This window comes from Anopheles maculipalpis, chromosome 3RL, assembly GCF_943734695.1.
Source record: "Anopheles maculipalpis chromosome 3RL, idAnoMacuDA_375_x, whole genome shotgun sequence".
NCBI classification, from domain to species: domain Eukaryota; kingdom Metazoa; phylum Arthropoda; class Insecta; order Diptera; family Culicidae; genus Anopheles; species Anopheles maculipalpis.
The window spans coordinates 42,648,189-42,669,572 of NC_064872.1; the positions used below are offsets into that span (position 1 = coordinate 42,648,189).

At 43.6% G+C, this 21,384-nt stretch overlaps 2 protein-coding genes across 2 annotated transcripts in view; one reads left to right on the plus strand and one right to left on the minus strand.

The window, feature by feature from the left end:
* The window catches only part of LOC126564696 (rab GDP dissociation inhibitor alpha), a 442,469-nt gene that overhangs the window by 32,819 nt on the left and 388,266 nt on the right, over positions 1 to 21,384 (minus strand). The window lies entirely within an intron of this gene.
* LOC126565795 (thrombospondin type-1 domain-containing protein 4) overlaps positions 1 to 21,384 on the plus strand; it is a 94,024-nt gene that overhangs the window by 11,098 nt on the left and 61,542 nt on the right. The window contains exon 2 of the mRNA XM_050223004.1: positions 7,568 to 7,649. Within this exon, the coding sequence (XP_050078961.1) occupies positions 7,568 to 7,649 (82 nt within the window). The remainder of the gene's footprint in view (positions 1 to 7,567; positions 7,650 to 21,384) is intronic.

Below are 21,384 nucleotides of genomic sequence, written 5' to 3' on the forward strand. Positions count from 1 at the left end.
CTCCTGTTCATGGGCCTTTGTTGTGGTTGTGATGGTAGCGTAAAGTAAGGCAGCATTTTCCAGCACTTCGCTATCTAGGGGCTCATAGAAAGCATAACACTGGCAAACTATTCGGCCGACTTGCTCACCCAACGCAAACGGAAAACTGAACTGAAATGAAATAGAACTCGATAAATGGTACCCTCGCCCTCCAACAGACCAAAAAGAGGGGGGAGGGAAGGTGCTAGAGAATGAAAGAAAGCCCAAGTGCCGTATCGAACAAACAGCCAGAACGCACGGGGTGTCGCCAAGAAAAGCATCGTCAGCCACGTGCCAGCGGGATCCGGAATCAAAAGCCCAATTGATTGACTAACTATTTACTTGCCGGACGGATGCGCTGCTCGTGCGCCCGCCGTGTGGTCCGGGTCGAGCGAAACGTATCGAGAAACCTCTCGACCAACATTACCTTCTCCAAGATGTTTACCTTCTTATGTTCACTTGCGCCGACTGCACCGCAATGTTGTCGGTACCGTCTGCAGAACGGAAGGAGTAGAACGAGAATGGGTAGAGAATGTGGGTGAGGAAGGTTTTCTCAGAATGCTCTCCTGTGTACCCCTTGCCATTGCCGCGGCTCATGTTGTGACTCTTGCTGAGCATTAACAATGGATGGCTGGATGAGGTACGATGACGACGGTGAATTTGATGATGATGATTACTGCTATTATTATTACCGTGACAAGTGAATCGATCTAAGAGAACCCGCTTGAACGAACGCACTCTAGTAGCACTGGCCGTGTTGCTAAACAACGTGGCCGCTAGCTTATGTCTCGGTTGGACGTACTCCGGTGTGCTGTGCATTGTTGCTGATTGATTTGATCCTGGCCCGGTACGGTGCGGTCTGTGGCCGTGCGAACACGCTGGAAGGATGTATTCTCAGCGCACCTCTGGCCCAACTTGCGTTATTTGTGTCCTTGTGGGACGATCTACCCTGGATTTATGCGTACAAGAACTCACAATTTTCCACCAATTCCTGGGTCCCAGGGAAAACCGGACACTGGTTTCCGCTGGGACATAATGGAGCTTGGGATTGATGATGGTGGTGCTCTTCGGGTGAGTGAAGCTGAAAAGAAGGGCTCACCGGTATTCTGACGCATGTAGGAGCTTTTGGGCACCGTTGGTTTTGTTTGGGCAACCACATGTACGAGCGAGCGTCCGGTCAGATGAGCGTAATTGCGGTGGCCTGTATGGATGGGATTACCTGAGAAGATGTGATGGTCGAGTGTGTGCAATGGGTAGTGTAATTGGGTATGAACTGAATAATTACCACACATCCGCATCGGTGGTCTGCATTGCGGACCATGGAGCTGGAGCACTGCTGGACACCTGAGATACACCCTCAGAAAGAATTGGTCTTTTCCGTCACAGAACAAATTAAATGGGATTAATTCGCCAGTCGAATGTCTTATTTGATATTGCCATTTTCATTAAAACGTTGTAATTATCTTTAACTTGACATGATTAATCGTAAGGAGCTTAGTTCATTTCACTACAACGTGTCATAGAAATATCCTTAAATAACCCAAATGTTAATAATGGTATGCAATACGGATCATAAAGCAGCATTCATGAGCAGAGCAGAGGGACCACCGGCTTTATGCTAAATGTTTAGAAACACTTTGTTGCTTTGCTGCGGCAAATCAAACGATTGCAGCCGTCTATTCATCCACATTTAAACTGAAATGGAAAATATGAACGTACAATCCAGCAGCAACCATTTCATCGGCATCAAATTTGCGTTAAAGGGCCTTATCGGTCTGCATGATTCCTGCCTGTGAACATATCGCATCGTTCGACCAGGTCGTTAGGTTCAGATGTTTATCTTTCCGGCTCGCATATTAATAACAAGCGTGTAGTGTCAGCCTACAGTGTTGTGCCATTATTGGCCAGGTCCGTAGAGTCGGCTGCTAGCATCTGCTACACATACGATTGCAACGAGATATGCTTGCATGGACAGGTTCGATTTTACTTTGTCAATTGAGCTACTAAACGCCGATGATTAATAGCTCAATATGTTTTTGAATAATTCACTTTCGTGCTGCAGCAGCGTTTGATCGAAGTTAATGCGCGCCCGCTACCTTTCAGTAAAGGTGCAAACAATTTGATGACCTTTCAAGTGGCACGCTGCACGTTACGAGGACATTTTTAATGTTACTGCACTTGAGCACAGTTTGAAAAAGCTTTCCCCTTTTGCCAGCTAGAAGTACATCGTTATGTACGATAGATTGCGCAACTTGTCACATTGTATTCGTTGTGTATCGATCGTTACACATTCTGTGACAAAGTGGTGACCGGATGTCGAAGGAATAAATCTTGCAAGATATCCCTAGATATCTACCGGTTGACGGTAAGTTTTCTTCGGAACCTCCGGTAAGGTTTGAGGCGCTAACGAGTTGATGCTTTCTGATCACGTATTTTCCGTTACACCGGCGCGGTAGCCCAAAGCTTTCGCTAGTTCAATGGGTTTTCCTATCCGTTTGCCGCAAATTCTCTCTTCCACCGCAGTTCGCCGCTTCTTACGGGGCGCTCCGGTAGAATGTATCATGCGGATGCACTTATCTTACGGATTCTTACACTCAACGCCTTCTGAAGCATGGCATGAAAGGAGCCGAGATTGGAAAAGTGTGCGAAGCGTTCATTTGCACATTGAACATGTTTATGAATAAAACGCACGCCTAGGCTTGGCAAACGTGCTTTCAGTACGCGTGAGTTGAGTCTTTACTTCACCAAGAACATGATACCAAATAAGGTAGAAATTGGGTGGCGAATTATTATGATATTATATAAACGATTCTATTCGAGAAGTGATGCTGTGCTTATTTTGTATAATCAATTTTAATTTTCAATCGATTGAAGTTCATTTAATAAAAATCTAATATATAATTTGAAGAAATTAAAATTGAAAAATAAGCTTTTGAGATATAGAAAAGCTTCTAACGCGCTATAAAAACCTACCGCATCTTTCAAGCACGTAATTGATGTGCTGTATCTTGCCATACTCTCTGCTGCACGTGCTCTCGAGCACTGTTTTGCGTAGTACTTGCAGCAAATGCAGTGCGTTGATGCAATTAATTAACACGCGGCAAGTATTGCAACACCTGCACATAAGGAGCTTTCAATTGTGCTTTCATGGTGCAGCACCAAAGAGGAACAAATTTGTAATTACCAGTTGCATGACTAGCTGATGATTTGTGTACAGCATCGTCGGTACCCGCACTTGAACCCGGGATGATCGTTTAGCAATCAATAACCGAATCCATCAAAATCGTAGCGCGCACCAAAACCCATCATCACATGATTTGCGGGTGCATTGCGTACCGTACGACGTAAAACAAGCCTTACCTGGCCCGGGCAGAACAGTGCGCCGGTATGATGCATCTCCTGGTGCACCATTTCAACGTCTGCCTAATGGGAGACAGCTCAAAGAGGGTCGCTACGTGAATAACAACATCACCGAAGACTCCCAGCCCGGGCTCAACTATGGTACGCATCGTGCAGTTTCCGCTTCAACAGACAATCAAACATCAATCTGTAGTCCATTGTTTGCGGAAAAGTGCAATAATGCACTCGCGATAAGATCGATGCTCGGGTGCTCGGGTTGGATGACGACGGGTAACGCCTGGTGTGGAAGAGCTAAAGAAAAGTGACCTCTTAACATTTCGATCACGCATCGTCTGCGTCGACGCTTCTTTCCGCGGTAGAATAGGACCGAAGGGAACGGGACGGTTTCGAGTGTCATGGCACTTTCCAAGTGGCTGCAGATAGAGGTGGAGATTCTCTTGAAATAAAGTAATTACGAGGTCGCACAATCGGTTCGCCGAGCGTGCGGAGTTGATGTGAAAGGATTGATTTCCATGCCGGATAATTGCATATAATTAGCAACGGGAGGCAACTAGAAGGCGCACCGCACAGGAACGACAAGTAGACGATTTGCTAGGATGCGGAGACGTTTCCGGATCATTTCAGAATTTATCAGATGAAGCACACAATCGACATCCGGCGTTGGGTGGAAATGCATTCGTAGTTGACAATACTGAACGCCCCAGCACCGACGTAAGCACTATCGATCATTTGATTTAATAGTTATAGAAGGATGCTCTGTACGATTTAAGCAGTTCGTCCAGAGCGTCCAGTGGTCAAAGCGGAAAGCGGTTCCGATTCATGGAATTTGTGTATTTTGCTCTGTGTAATTCATAATGTTCTCGTACTGTAAACATTGTGACATGAAAGATGCATTTCTTTTCCATTTTCCCGCTCAGTGCAGACCGTTTGAGAATCATATTTTGGAGCATGCTGCAGTCTGGTGTTAGTTTTGCTGACTTCAAGCGTCTCCTAGCAACGCTTGTTAGACGATGCCGACTTACGCAATATTTGTTCTAATTTGTGAATTTGATATCTGTGGCTGGGTAAGAGCACTGCACCAAGACGGAGCTGCCCGTACACTGCTGGCCTAATTTATGTACTTCACCCCGAAGACTCTAGCATCCGGCATCAAATAAGCAGTGCAAATGCAGAAGGCAATTCTTATTATTGCCTGGTATCGAGCATTGTGTAACCTACGTCAATCGTTTTCCATCGTTAAGACCAGTCCATTTCACTGTAGCTGTTGTTTTTAAGGGCCACAGTTTGGGGAAACCACACCACACTGCGAGCCGGCATGTACGGCAACCATGGGCGGCAAATGGCATGCACATCCAACAGCAACTTGCAGTCTCAGGCGATCCCATGTTTCAGGCAATGAAACCAATTACAGATTCTGTTGCCCAAAAGCAACATCACCATGCAAAGCGGGAGAGCAAGTGTGAGGAATCGATAGGGTTTTTGGGGAAACGTTCTCTGATTGCGACTTCTAGCGCTAGGACTGTGTACAAAGGTTCAGGGTGAGGTGCGGCCTTCCTGCTATGATGGTACGGCTGTCCGGAACGAATTCGAGCAAGTGAATTGTGACTGTACACACATAAATTCATAAGCATATTTTATTGAATTTGTTGGGGTAATAAAGATAACCGAGCTCTGGTGCAAGAAGTGCAGAAATGGTGATCGTGCCTCGGCACTAGCATTTGCAGACCACCGCTCTTGGTGAGCCCGTAATGGTCTTGATAATTTTTCTTTCGGCTATCGTACGACACTGCACGGAACATCGTGTGCACCGAGTGGTTTGATGTGGTTCTGTACGGTTATACCGGAAAAACACATAGACTCTGGACGTTGGCCAGTTACAAGCTAGTTGTCGGACAACGATCTGTGCCGAAGTGCCTGGCCGACGAGATAAAACGCGTGCATCAGCACCAACAGAGAAGCAGGAGGACATTTTGCCGTGGTTGTCCTTTTTCATACGAAGAGCAAGAGTTAGCCATGTTAGATACTTGAAGCTTAATAATTTGTTCAATAGAGCAAAAGTGAAAGAATTTATAGCGAATAATTGAAAACCCAAGCCACAAGAGGTAGTTTCATTTTTTTTAAACTGCTTTATAAATGTAACAAAATCTAGCAATTTTAAAGTTAAAATATCACTCCTATTAAAAGCTTTTACTAACAGACACGATGCTTGAAACTTACACTAACACTCTGCATGAACTGGTGGCAGCCTTCCTTGACAACCAGGGTCTCTCTGTTCGTGTCGGGGTCGACCGACGTTTCATCTTTCCGTCATTTCGACACGTGGTACTGGCAGCGTGTGTGAAGAAGGTCCTGGCCATCATCAAAAAACAAAAAAAAAGGGACCAAATACATGCAGCACGGGATCGGGGAAATAAATTAGACGCAACGAGCGCTTCCATCGCATGGTTTCGTTTTATCCCTTTCACAGGACACAAGAACGAAACAGAAACTCTTGTCCTCCCTCGAACCCGGATCGTTTGGGTTATGTTGTGTGATGGAGCGAAGGAGTGAGTGTTGGACGTGTACCAGCTGCCATGGTGCGCTTCGACATGCTGGCTAACTGTTGTTGAAATGGGTTTAGCTGGAAATCTGCAACGAACAGGCGAAAGTAATTCGTTGGTGGTGGTCTGAAATATGTAATAGATTTTTTGCTCCCGCTTAGCACGTTTTTCTGTGTTTTTTTTTTTCTAAATTGTGTTATTGCAAAGGACACTTTACTAATCTCTGTGTTTAATAATTCAAATTTAACGATTGCTCTTGTGATGGTCATCTTTCGTAACGCGTCAGCAAATTTATCCAATTATGAGCAGCTTGGAAAAAAGGGTTTCAACAATAAATATTAAAAACATGGAGTAGCTTTTTTTGAATATGTGTGACGGTCGTTTTATAGCTGTTGTTTAACACGATTTCTAAAAGAAGGAGTGACTATCAAACTATGCGGTAACAAGTCGATTGCGGACGATCGTATGAGAAATTCACACAATAATAAAATAACGCATCATGGGACCTGAACAAATCATGCACATGAAACGATGGTTTTCTGGGAAAAGAAATTCTTTGTTTTGTGCAAAAATTCTGGCGAATGTTGCGAAAAAATAGCAATAAAGTATACCTTTCCAATCATTGCCTCATTTCACAGCAAAGATCAATCATTTCTGCTATATCTCCACCGCAAATGCTGCATACCTTCAACCCGTTTTGAGTGTGTCGAAAAAAGCGGCTTTCAGAAAGTTTCTCAATTTTAAACATGAACACAACCGCTTATGGAAAAGTAAATGTTGTCCTACTAGCGCCATGACTAACAACAGCAATTGTTTCGGGTGTGTGTGTGTGTGCTAAAACCGCTAACAACAGCACTGTGCAATATTTACCATCCTTTTAGGCCCCAATCGCTTCGATAAATTCGAAAGCATAGATGAAACACCCCGTAGGTACAGATTTACAAACATGTACGTACCCCTTTCTAAAACATTTGAACAAAATGCAGCAAATCGTTCAGTTTCCATACCCGTTGACCGCGTGTCTTGCGATCATTTTTTAATTTAACGATCAAGCGACCATGTTTCGCAACAACAAATGGATTCATCAGACACAGAAGCACGGAAGCATGAGGAGATAGATTTTTTAGTTGAGTGTTGACAGCGTATTCTACGAGGAAAAAATAATTTCCAAGACTAACGCCACTTAAGGAAGAAACCACCAGCATCATGGTTGTCAGTATTTGTTGGAAAGGGCATGAAGGGCGCATCATTGCAGGAGTATCAGTTAATTTTCTAGGGCCCATTCTTGCACATTCTTGTGGCGCTAGATAGAATGATTTGGATAAGTTGCTTGACGGTTGTGACCAAAGCAAATCGAGCGTTGTGTGACGAAAATCGAAAAGCAATTAATTGCAGATCGGTCTGCTTTGTCATGATCTGATCCCAACTGTAAGTGACCTATGTAACAATTGTACAATGTGTCTCGGATATCACATTCCGATGCGTCATTGCGTGGGGATCGTTGATTGACGAAATGTAGGTCAAGAAGAAGGAAGTAATTGTGTTGTGGTCGGATAGTTGAAAACAGTTTTTGCATCTTGATTGTGTTAATGCTTTAAATATTTTCAACTTTTCAAAATAATTTTCCCCGTTTTTCTTTCCTGTTGCAGGCTGGTTTGTTGTATCACAATCATCGCCATTACTTCAAGCGACACGATCGGGGCAGACCTGTCCACGCGAGATCGCATACGGGTAAGTAAAGGGATGCCAAACCAAAATCACACGAGAGCAACAAGGTACATGGATAAAGACAACCAAACACGGTGCAGACATTATGGTATAACAGTCGAATTATGTTGCACTTTGTGCCGATCGGAGCAGCTATCTTGCAACTGTAGGGGTCGGATAAATTGAGCGCTGGATGGAAATTCTGGAACAAGTGTAGCACCAAAGAAAGTGGTTGAGATAGTAGTCACTACAAAAAATAAAATGCGACACCTTACCGTTTGTGAGAGCCAGTGGAGCATGTGGCTAATTAGCAAAATGGAAAAGCATGTTCGGCTAATAGCATCTGTTTGGTGTCGTTCGGTGGTCCACTCGCTCGTGGGTCATCGTCGTGCCGTCGTACACACTGGGATTGGTTCGTGTCATCATGGTTTTTAAACTTTTTACCATCTTTCATGTGAACACGAAACATTATTTGGAGAACATAATGATTTTTTTATCAGTCATTCTTCAGTCAACAAGGATAAAAATTTGTTATTCCTATTTTAGTAATTGGTTCGAAATGGGTATAAAAATTTATGATGAAGAAAACAGTTAATTAATTAATCCTTGAATAAAACTTGATACAAACTTTGACCACACTCTTAGCAGGGAGTAAAATGCGGTTGCTTGCAAGACATTCCTGTTCCATTTCCATGAGCGGGCCCTTTTGCTACGATATTTTTACTTCACCCAACAACCTCCACCACCTGTTACCGTACTACAAGTATACTTCTGAGTGGTGGTAGGAGAAGAATTGAGAAACAACAACAAAAAAGAAAAACACGACAGCAAAACAAGTATGAAACGGCAGCAGATTAAGTTATATCTTATCAGCAAGAACACCCGAGAAAACCGAGGTATGGAAGAAGGAATGTAACATAAACAGCATTTCCCTTTCCCTTACATTGCGTCGGTAATTTCCACACAAGCCACCTTTTTGGTGGCCGGCACACCGCGTTTGGTGTCGCTTTCACGGGTGGTTGTTGTAAGACATATTAATGCTTGGGCTGCGGCCACACTCCAGAAGTGCCGGACGCGTCCGATGAAGGTTGCGTCTGCTGCAAGGCTTTGGGCCAGGAAGAGGTGCACTGTGATGTGTTTGAGTTGGTAGTTTGTTGTGTGTTTGCAAACGGATGGAACTTCTCTCGCGATTGTTTGTACATGGTTCGCGGTAAGTGCACTGCACTGGAGGAAATTGTGGTACGGCATGGTATCCACACCGTCGGTCTCTATGCGTACACAGATGAGTGGCCTCAGCCTATCAGAGTGCGTGGGCGCAAACAATTGTTCCCAATTCACACTTAGGTAAATTGGGCTACGGATGCCGATATGCCCGGAGCTGATAGCTCGGCGTACCGGAAGTGTACCAACCAGCGACAGGAAGATGGCTCACTATGTACGTGGATCACCGCGCATCACCACTGAAGCATACTGCCAGAGGATGAAAGGGTAACGAAAGTAGCCATGCTCAAACATACCTCTTCCCAGATAAAGCAAATTGAGGATGATTAAGGCGAGGAAGCAGTAGAAAAGTTTGTTAAACATTATAGCACGTCTAGTTGAAAAAGTATTCAAATTGTTTAATATTTCCTTTGTGTCTTTCTGACACCCCTAAAGAAATTTTAAACTTTTGGGTTGGATAAGGTTGGATTTCTGTATGTACATATAATCTAAAAAAGCATATTTCCAACTACGCCAGCCATGCTCGATGTATGTAGTGGAGCTCGCCGCAACCTTTAACGCCTTGTTGATTATACATAAGTGCTTGTCCTCCAGATGAATACTTTATATTCTCCGACAGTTTTAGCGCTGTCGAAACATTACAATCTGTGAAGACTATCAAGAGCCCGGACTACTTCGCAAAAGTAATATTAAAGGTCTTAAGCTTAAGCTTAAGCTTTAGCTTAAGCTGCGCATTGCGGTATTGTCGGCAATGAAAAGGCAGACCAATTGGCCAAAAAGGGTGCTTCGGAAGTGTCCTTTTTCGACAGGCTTATCCTACCTCAGTAGTACATGCGTGCCCCACAGTCTCTCTGCATGGCTCGGTGGCAGAGTTGGTGGGATGAGCTCGGAAGGTTTCTATATTCGATCACTCCCCAAGTGTCCTTGAAGCCTTTGTTCAACGGCATCTCAGGTGATCGTGCGTTCATTCGAATGATGTCTAGGCTTAGGTCTAATCATTTCGTTTTGGGCGCGCATCTCCAGCGTATTGGAGGTCGACTCCAAAATATGTGGCTGCGGCCTCGGATACCACGACATAGATCATCCTGCCTTGTTAGAAGCAGTCCAGGGCATTGGAAAGTTTCCAAACATTCCGATTCGGGATCTGCTGGGAGACTGCGACGAGGTCTACCTGAGAACAATCTTTCTTTTTTGCCGTGCTAACGGATTATTAGTGTGATCCCCCTCCCCCCTCTACACCCACTGTTTGTCTGTCTTATATGTGTTGTATCTCGCTTGTATGAATGATGATGAATGAATGGATGTATGAATGAATGTATGAATGAGTACGATGCGTAGAGGGTTGGGTACCACATGGAAGAAGTTGCACCGACCAATGCTATGGATGGACAAACCAGCGAAAAGGAGAAGAAGGACACAATCAAGGAACCTTCAAAATCGAAAACGATCAAGACCCCCGCTACCATCAGGACTACTAGCATGAAAACACCCACACACGCCTCGGGATAAGGTGAACTCACACCAAAAAACCCTCGCTATAAACACGACTTTGGCTTTGGATGACGGAATATACGCAACGTAACAACCGAGCACACCCGAGATATGGTGCCCTTTCACGGCTCGGAGACAGAAAATGTCTCCCAGCAAAGATGAAAGGAGTATCTTACTTTTAAGTTAACTGTAAGCAATACCGCTCGGTGGTGTAGGTGACAGCGGCGCCGGTCTTCAAACGGCAGGACCGGGTTTCAAATCCCATCCGAACCGTCCTCCTGTAGTTGAGGGTTGTCTAATCAACTACGTGGTTATCCGGCAGTCTAGTAAGCCATTACGTCGATGGCCAGTTTGATTTTAGAGGTCGTTAAGCCAAGAAGAAGAAGCAATACGGCCTGGTGGCCGTCCCTTATGAATAAAAAATAAATAAATAAAAAATCTAAAAAAGTTCATTTGAAATTTCTTTATTTTTGTAATTAAATAATTTTTCGTTAACCGAATCTGCCGAGACTATTAAAGAATAAGGCAAACATTATGGAAATGCCATGAGATTGATGGAATATTGTAGCGCAATAAGTCGTATTTTATTTATTTATTTTTGTTTATTTATTTACAATTAATTATGACGGTCCAGTGCCGTATTGTCAACACCGCTTGTGTTGAATTAATTTTAAAATCATGTTGGTAAGGCATTTCCTCCTTATTCATGGCCTTATCCCGGGCATACTCGGTTACGGATGGTTGTGGTGATGGTGCTGATGATGATGATGATGATGATGTATTCGTGGAAGATGTGCGTTTTGATGGTCCGGTTCTATTGTTGAGACTATTGTTTTGATGGTGGTTGGTTGTATCCGAATTCCGGCTATTGCGGTGTTGTGACCGTTCTATTGTTGACCTTTGTGGCTTGGTCTCGACTATAGCAAACAAATAAACATTGTTAATACAGCACGAACATTTATTTGTCTGCGTACCGTGTTCTCCAGTGCATTCCAGCAATGACATTTAGAAGCTCAATCTAGTCAACGTCCAATCAAAGGATGATCGACAAGCTCTATCCCGCAGCAGCGAAAGCGACTTCACTACTCTCGAGACTAAACCCGCCAAATACCCTGAATCCCACGCCAACGCTGTCAAACTCAATGTGTCAAAGCTGGATTGGAGTAGAAAACACTGTACTGTGAACAACGCCCTCCTCTCTTTTACGGCAGTGTTGGAATCTCCCTTGAGTGCTGTTGCCCAGTCATCGGATCCCGTAGCACTACAAAAAATACACTTAAGACATAGACAACACAACATTTAACAAAGAAGGAATGGTGGCATACGAATAAGGATTGAAAGGATACTAGGGATGTGGAATCACAGGACAAGACCGTTATCTCTGGCGAATCGGAAGATGATCTGAATCGGAAGATTTCTGTACCCGGTCGTCTGCCGATATTCTCGACTGCGCTCAACAAGGAGGGTCTGGCGGTTTCAAATTCCACGCAGGACCAGAGAAAGTGATCCACATCGTGGAATCCGTCACCGCAGCCACATACTTTTGTCTGAGCCGGAGTTATACGCTGTAGATGAGCATTCAACGAAAAATGATTCGACGTCAGTCGAGACATCATCCGTATGAATGCCCGGCCTTATCGAACATTGAGCCAAGCAGTTCAATGATTTTTATGGTGAGGAAATCCTGACTCTTAAAATCCTTTGGATATCTCAGTGCTTCAATAGCACAAAGGCTGTGCACAAAGTGAAGATGAAGTACTGGTCCGAAGGTCGAAGGTGCGTACAAGATTGCGGGTAGCTCTGCGGTGTAAATACTACATGGCTGCCTCAATTTGAAAAAAGCTTCGGTGGACTCGCTAAAAACACCGAAGCCAGTGCCCTCCTCAGAGGATGATCCATCAGTGTAGTACTGGCTTATTTGGTCTAAATAAACTACCCTCGGGCGAAGATCATTCGGTATGGTCTTAATTTCCTCGCACAATGAGGAATCTGTTATTAAAATGGAACTGTAGTTCTCAGGAAGGGCAGCACGATTTAATGCCTGTGGAGCGCTAGGATGCACTTGTAGGGTAACAAAATCTTCGTAGATCTTGAGGATTTTGCTCTTAGAACCTGTCTCTAGAAGCGCTTCAAAATTTTCTATTATCAAGGGATTTGATACTGAACAACGGACTAGAAGGCGAAGCGACAGCATTTCAAAACGTAGTTTGAGCGGCATCACTCCGGTCATCACTTCTAGGGACATGTTGTGTGTGGATTTCATGCTCCCTAGTGCGAGTCTAAGACAGCGGTACTGTAGCCTTTCAAGCTTGAGTATCAGCGTATTGGATGCCCAATGGAAGCATATGCTTCCATATAGTACCAACACGGATAGTACCGTTGTCTTATACAGTCTAAGGACGTCTGATGGATGCGCCCCACCAGAATTCTGTGAATGTCCTTAGAAAGTTGATTCTTTTACTGCATTTTTGCACCAGATGGGTGAAGTGTGTACTCCAGTTTAGCTTTGATTAAACCATACACCAAGGTATCGAAAATTGTCGCTAGTTGATATCTTTTCACCAAGACATCTATTTTCGGGTCATATAGTCTTTTCTTCCTTTTTTTCCCGTGTCGCTAAAAGGAGAAAAGACTACCATCTCAGTTTTTGTTACAGAGAACTTGATACCAAGGTTTTCAGATCACTCGGAAAGATTATCCAGAGTGGTTTGTAAAGCCAGTTGTATTTCATCGGCGTCTGCTTGCAAAAGATATAGCGCCGTCGTCTGCTAATTGTCTAAGACAGCAGTTCGGCGCTAGACAACAGTCTATCTCACTAACATAAAAGTTATACAACAGGAGACTCAAGCAGGACCCTTGTGCTAGGATTTTTGTATGTACATATCATCTAAAAAAGTTCATTTGAAATTTCTTTATTTATGTATAATTAATAATGTTTTGTTAACCGAACCTGCCGAGGTAATTAAAGGATAAGGCAAACAAGAAGGAAATGCCATGAGATGTATGTAATTTTGTAGCACAAGAAGTCGTCCTTTATGAAATAAAAAAAAGGACTTTAGTGGTAATATGTGTAGTAAACGGCTGTAATGGGATCTTCTTCTTCTTGGCTTAATGGCCATCTCGGTAACGCCGGCCATCGAATGGTTTACTAGACTTGCCGATACCACGTAGTTGGATAGCCAGTACTTACTACGCTATAATGGATTAGTTATAAAGAATAAGTAACATGGAAGGACGGTCCGTTAATTAGAGCAACAGCCCCACCGGTCTTCGCATGGCAGGACCAAAGTCAGCATCCCATCCGGACCGCTCTCCCGTAGTGAGGATTTTTTATCCAACTACGTGGCATCGAATGCCAACAGCCAATTTGTAAACTATTATTTTTGATGCTTACAATAGGTCTATATATAACGGCAGAACCGACGATCAAATCCCATCCTGACCGTCCAGTAAGCCATTATAAGGCTGGCATAGCCTAGGAGGTCATAGAGCCAAGAAGGAAAAAAAGAAGAAGATGATGAGGATGATTCCAAACATGGAAATAATATCAGCATCGTTTAAAAATTTTATCGCAATTTTTTGTTTTCGTTTTAAAATTACCGAAACATTACGTTAGAAATCGAAAGCCTGAAAAAATGTCATTGTGTAACGTATCTTTTATTAAACAAACGTAATACAAAATGAGGCTATAAATTGCTTTCAAACATAATATTTGGTTCGAATAGCAAAAAAATGCAAATTTATCGAAAACATCCATGAAAGCATGAAAAAGGTGCAAATTATTTCGTCAAAGTTTCATAGCTTTAAACTAATAGTAAATGTGTACATGAATGTGTGAATGTGTGAGCGTGTTTTTTTTTTTTTTGTTATTCAATCAGCTATGAACAAGTTCAAAGCAGTTTCTTACCATCGTCCCGTATGAATTTCGTTGATCAAAAGCCTCTAAGTGCCTATTGAACAAGCCGAACGCATGAAGGTAATCTTCTCCGGTAGCCGGTGCGAACCGTGCTGCAAACCATTACTGTGGGGTATCCTAATTTTCACTTCCTTATCCGTGTGTAGCCATAAAACTTGCACCGTAGGGCAACTTTATCAAACGCAAAACCGGGGCAAAGCGTCGTCAGCATAGGCGAGCGGATACAGCTCGGCATCCGACGATGACGGCAAGCAGACAGGCAATCCATGGCAATATTGCGGATCAAGCGGAACCCGTAAGTTTAAATCAGGAAACCTAATCGCCTTGTAGTGTACGGTCCCGGCATAAGATCCGGAAGGTTTTCGATTATGTTCGAAATTTATTGCCATACCAGCGCCACAAGCTGACCGTTGGCGATGTTGTGTCCTGACCGAGCAGCGAGTTCGTGTCAAGGATACGGGACATGAAGAATTTGAACCCTTCGTCGTACGAGCATGGAGCCTCGCCGAAATGGAGCAAAAGTGATGATGTTTCGATGCTTGGTTTGGTGAGATTTGACCTACAATGCAACCGTATGGCAAAGAATGTGAATCATGCTAGGTTGGTGTGCGGTTAAAATTCAAATTTTTCACCTACTTTACCGCGGTGGAAACAGGCTCCCGGTGGAGCGGCACTCCACCGCACCACCGTGCACTCTCGACCGATCTTTGCCGCCCTTGCCCCGGTGGTGGTAAATGTTGCGCAGCATTGCTTTCAGATTTTCCGGTTCATTTAGCGCAGACAATGGTTGGCTGCCAGTGGAAACGATACGACCGTTGGGTCTATGCTCTACAGTATCGGGTGGGGTAGAAGTGCGGATTCGGATCTATGTTGGCGTGACGATAGAAGTAGTTCTGGATCAGATTTGGGTCTGGCTTTCGAACGTCGATCGTTGGGAAATGAGAAGCAAGCAAGGGTTAACTTCCGCTAGAGAAACGATGGAAAAATCGCATCCCCCAGTTTTGCACAGAAGTTGGTAGTAGAAGCTCAGGGCATGAGGAAAGCGATGGAAGCTAACAAAAACCTCGCTGAAAGAGAAGGTAGGAAAATTTTCCCAAAATTGGTCCGCTAGAATCGGTGCTCATGATGATGCTTTTTTATTATAGCTTTCTGGCGCGATTGTGCTGATAGTTTTACAGCCGATGAGTGTTGAATATTTTACGTCGCTTAGCTGCGCTCCTTTTGCGAGTGTAGGGCACACTGGTCTTTTAGTGGCGGAGACATGGTGGAAACAACGAAAAATCGGGTGCAGTTTTAAGTGTTATTGGCACCGATACGTATCCTTTTTTTTAATGTCCAGCATAGAACGTTCAAAAGAAGGTTGAAGGGAGTACAAAACACAAACGAAATGTTTAATAAATATGCAACTTATTTGGTACGAAATAGCAGCAACAAGTATAACCACAAAAAGTCGTACGAAATGAAAAGGAAGCAATAGAGCTTATCCATACACGAGTTTTTGAAACGAGCGAACATACGTTATGTAATTTCCTGCTCGGAAAACCCCATTCAAAATGGCTTTTACTTACGTCCTCAGAACACTCGGAACTGCCGAATGAGCGATAGTAAAGGTGAAGTAAAAATAAACAAACCCTGTTTCAATCATTTTGAATATTGATCCAATTCCACTTGTTTCGCTCAGAATTCAATCACGGCTTCGCCCCGGCCCAGTGGGTGATAAATCATAGTGGAAAACCCTGGTCAGCACGAACCGAAAGCAAATATGGGAGAGATTTTTGCGTGACCTTGCTGCAAGGGGCCAACAATTTCCCACGTCTCAAACGCCTGCGGCCCGAGCGTGTGTTTAGAGGTTGGAGACCCGTCCGACCAAATGCAAACAAAGGCAAAGCCAGTAATCTGAACTCTCCGGACGAGATGGTGCACGGTCAGTTTCTAGGTCAACGGTCAAACAGCGCACCCAAGGGACGAACAAAATTCGACCGAGAGAAAAAGAGACAGAAAGAGATATCCCTTCAACAGTCCGGGAACCAAAGCTTGCCCTTACGAGCGGTGTAAATATTCGGCTGCCAGTGAAACGCGTTTTTTCTCTGTCCATTATGAAGCAAAATGTTCTAAAAGCAATCGCAAGGAAGTGAGCATCGTAATGTGGCATGTGTGAAATATGATGAAATGCAACGAAAACCACTCATCATCATCGTGCATTATATCGGCTTTGGATGGGATGTTGAAAACATTCCAACGATTCCGTAGTGTGTGTACGCGGAATGTTGGGCTGACAAGAGCAAACCCCGTCCGGCTTTGCTGCTGGCCAACCCTTTGCCTTGCCGAATAGTTTGTTGTTCATTTTATCTTTATCCCTGGTTTGATGCTCTGCTCAATGTACGAACCGTTTTAAGCTGACAACATTAGAGAAAAACGCTTTGCCAAGATAGTAACGCTACTTGCGGCTTCCTATTTGACCTATTCGCCCAATTTGATGGAAAACTTCCTATTCCCCAAAATGTAACGAACACGCGATTCCGTCTAAACGGCCCAAGATAGAGATGTGTGGCAAAACGCTGCCAGACAACGCACGCAGTGGAGCATTACGTCTTCCGTCTTTCGTCTTGTCTTCTCGATGTTCCTCCATTCTGAGCCGTTTGCTCGAAATATGATTTATGGCCACCACAACTTATTTGCCTCGTAGTGTTGTGAGGGAAAGTGTGTGATGTGTGTTTGTGGCCGGTGCACCAATGGTATGCGAAATAAAATTTTGGATAAACAAAACCCTTCGAACCGGGGGAGATATGATGTTCGCAATGATCCGACAGGTCGTATGTAACGTGCGTTGTTTTATGTTACGAACATGACACTATATCTAACATGCTGGATTAGGTGCGAGTTTCAGCAAGGACACAGTCGACACCAGTGTACCCACCAAGAAGAGTTACGATTAGCTGGTTCGTGTTAATATCGCTATTCAGTTTCGACCAATTAAACACAATTAGTCCCTTCTAACATTCAACCGTTTGACTTTCAATGATCGCTGTCGTGTCTCTGCTTGAATGGTTTGCCAGACACAGATGGAAGTCTGCGTAATCGAATTTAGCCATCCTTACTATGTCCATTTTTTCCTTTAGATTATTCTCAATTCTGAAATTAAACTTATTGGGTGGAATGAGTTGCATTTGCGTGAACAATTTCTTAACGATTTGCGAAAAACAACTATGAAAAATTGCTACAGCAAATGGCCCGTTCATGTTACGTTTTGCGGGCAGCGGTAATAAATGGGTTTCCTTCTTCAACTGCGGCACCTTCCGGCAGCGCCATAAAAATCCATAAAAATCTTAACCGGAGCCTTAAAAAACATATTTTACAATGTGATTCCTGGCAGATGAGAGCCATTCACGACAAACATGACGTTTGCGATTATGTGTGTCATTTGAACGGAACACCCATTGCGTATTCCGTATTCCGGTGTGTGCCGTGTCGGGTGGGGTCTTCTGCCCGGGTGGCAGTGTGGTGTGCACAACCGGAGACCCGTGTGTCGACCTTGGCAGCATAAGAAACATATCAGATTCGGTGGTGTAAAAATGGCAACCAAGATAGAAACACAGCAAGTGTGGTAGGGAAGCGAAGGGCCAGCCAGGGGTAACATTTATTTCGAATGTACAAGCTCTCAATACGTGTTGCACGTCCTACAACACTCCCCCAAATGCTAGAGCAAATGGTGACGTAGCATTACATTTACAAATCCAACCAAATCACCCACATCGCCAGTATCAGACGGCATTGCGTTCGTTTGTCGCGGCAAAACGTGGTTCATTGTTTTGCTTCATCTACATTTTGCAGCCTATGTTACAAATTGTTTCGTTCGTTCTGTGACAAGCGGCATTTGTGAAGGGGGGGTTCGTTCGTTTTTTTTTTCATTTCGAACCAAAAATTCTTACTCTTCCGTTTAACCTCGCAATCGGAAACGTTTCTAAGGGCACGAGAAATTTCACACCACCAAGGGCTCACTAACAATTTTTTATAGCTTGTTCGCTCATTATCGTTTTTGTTTCGTTTTAGTTGAACCGCGCCAAACCATAAAATGACGCACTCTGATTTACGAACATATGCTATCGATTATGTGCACATTATGTTCGTGTGGTTTGTGGCGTCAGAAAACGGTAGCAGCGTGGGTGATGGGGATTTTTTTTTTTTTTGGTTGTAGAAATGCTTTCTTCTTTCACTTTGTTCGGTGCCGGTGGAGCATTTGGATTTTATTAGCGAAAGATTGACAGATAAGGTAGTTAAGTGAATAAAATTGGCTGCACGGTTTGGGGGTGCTGGTCGCAATTAATATGTTTGGATTATTAAAATAGATGATCTGAGAAAATGTCGAAAAATACATATTTATTTAATCGTTTCTTCGATCGGATCCACATGCAGTAGAATTCCTAATTAAAATATTTTGAATATATATTACGTCACGTTATATATGCTGCTAGTTTGTTAAACGAATTTTTATTAAACTTATTTAGAGTAAGGGATTCCAAAACACATTTTTTAAAACCTTATTTGGTGTCATTAAACAATACGGCGGGTGGCCGTCATTCTAAAACTTAAATAAAAAATTGATTTATTGCAATATTTTCCTATCGCGATGTGTGCGATGAATACTGAGTTATTATCTTATTTATACGACGATTCCCATAACAGCATACAATCAACATACATGCAATTTCATTTAATCAAAAATGAATTACCCTTGCTTTTGTATTAATTATATAATCTAAAATGATGCTTTTGTGATTGATCGACTGGGTCGGCCCGGTGGTGTTGGCGACAACGGCGCCGGTCTTTAAACGGCAGGACCGGAGTTCAAATCCCATCCGGACCGTCCCCCCATAGTGAGTACTTACTAACCGACTACGTGGTATCGGCAGTCTAGTAAGCCATTGCGATGGCCGGCATGACCTTAGAGGTCGTTAGGCCAAGAAGAAGAAGAAGAAGTCGATTGAAAATCGATCGACCGATGACATTTGTGTTCAGTCGGTGTTGTGATACTAACTAAAGCCTTTCAGCCCGAAAGTTTATCTTTTCAAGAATTAACTTGATGTGAATCAAACCACTGAAAAGCGGTTCAGAGTGTGGTGGAGAAGAAGAATTGTATTCACGGTTGCCATGTGGTGGGGAAGAAGAATTTCGTTCACGGGCACCTAGTGTGGAAGAAGAATTTGGGACTTAAAATCGCGACAAGAACGGAACAATGTGATTGCTAGCTGTGCGGACCAATATCTTTCTTTTATTTGATTGTCCAGGCAGTCAGAAGATTCTAGATGAGAATCTTCCTTACTGGAACGTAGGAGACATCGAGGCCTTACCTTTGATAGGAGGACTTTCGATGCTCATCGGCGGAGCAAGTCGGCCGGACGACTTTGGATGTTCAGAAGGGATATTCCTTACAGGCATGTTGGAAGTTTGAGGCCTTAACTTGGGTAAGGGGGCACTCAAACCTCTAGAAATAATTGAACGCATTCTCCGAGTGCGGTTCTACTGCTGCCCCGTGTCGTGCTATAGCCTTACAGGCGATATTGGACCGATATCCAAATGTTTACGATGCGACAATTGATCGGATTTCTAATGTACATGCCAACCTGCGGCGGAAGGAAAACGCCTGTGGTCATCAAAGCACGGAAGAAACCCTTCAACATGACAAAAATCGTCGAGAATGAGTTGGAGAAGCTTGTTGCAGAAAGTGTGCTCACGAAGGTGGATTCCAGTAATTGGGCAACACCCATAGTTCCTGTCAAGAAATCGCAGAAACGTGTAAGGATTTGCGGTGACTACAGCGGTGGACGAGCATCCCTTACCTACGGTGGACGAGATGTTTGCTTCACTTGCTGGAGGACAGAAATTCAGTCCAAGCATATCCACAACTAGAAGTAATTGAACGCAAGGTTTAGCTTGTTGCAACTTCTCTCTAGACTGCTCTCTCTGGAAGGCTTCCTGGACCGCTTTATTTATACCTAATTCTTACAATAGTTTTTGTAAGCTCATTTTTTGTAACCAAAAAGTGTTTCTTAGTGGTTGTTCTTTTTGTTATTACATTTTGCACAAAAATGTTTACGTACGCACAAAATGTGTCAATTGCTGCACTTGGAAGAAATGTGTCGCTTTTATTGTACTGATCGATCGAGGTGCGATCGATTGCTGAGTCTGCCTAAAATGTGCCGGGTATCATGAAGTTACTTGTTTTGTGTTTTATTGTTTTGTGTTGCTGATCACTGTCTGGACTCGATGGTTGTTTTGAACTGATATCATATTGCATTGCGCCACTCGCTAGCCGGGTGCGCTGGTCAGTGTTGGAATGTTCATGTTAAGGCGTGCGCTTGGTCAAGATAGCTGAATGTACATTTCTTGCGTTCTTGGTTAATGCAGGTTGTTTGTTACATTGGTGGATTTATACTCACATAACGCTTGTTGTATGCGAGATACTGTATACTACAGTGAGATGTTTAGCAGATATGCTACAGTAGTGAGGATTGATTATCCAACTATGCGGTACCAATAAGTCGTCTAGTGAACCATTCGATGGCCGGTAGGTCGTTAAGCTAAGAAGAAGAAAAGTCTTATATGCGTCGTATAACACATAACAATCGTCCTTTTCATGTAATAAGAATAGGTACAATACAATACAATAGATACGATAGAAGATTTTTATATTGTTACTCTAGCCACAAACACGCTCAGAAATTGGTAAAAAGAATTTTTAGCCGCCAGTGTACAGTTGTTTACTCCGGATGGCATAAATAGTCATTTATAACAATATATGTCCTAGAATATCGTCTTGTGGATTTCTAGCAAATTTGTGAACAATACTGTTAATGCATTTGATGAGTTAACTTACTTACTTACTTATCAGGCGCTACAACCGCTTTGCGGCCTTGGCCTGCCACTGCAGAATCCGGAACAACTCACGGTCCCACGTCGTCGTCCGCCAATCCGTTATCCCGGCCTTGATCCTGGCGGATGATTCCACGCCATTGTCCCACCTCAATCTGGGCCTACCACGCCTCCTCTGTCCGTGTGGATGACCTAAAAGGATTTTCTGGGTCGTCCTGTGCCATGCGTATAACATGGCCAGCCCATTGGAGCCTGGCGAGT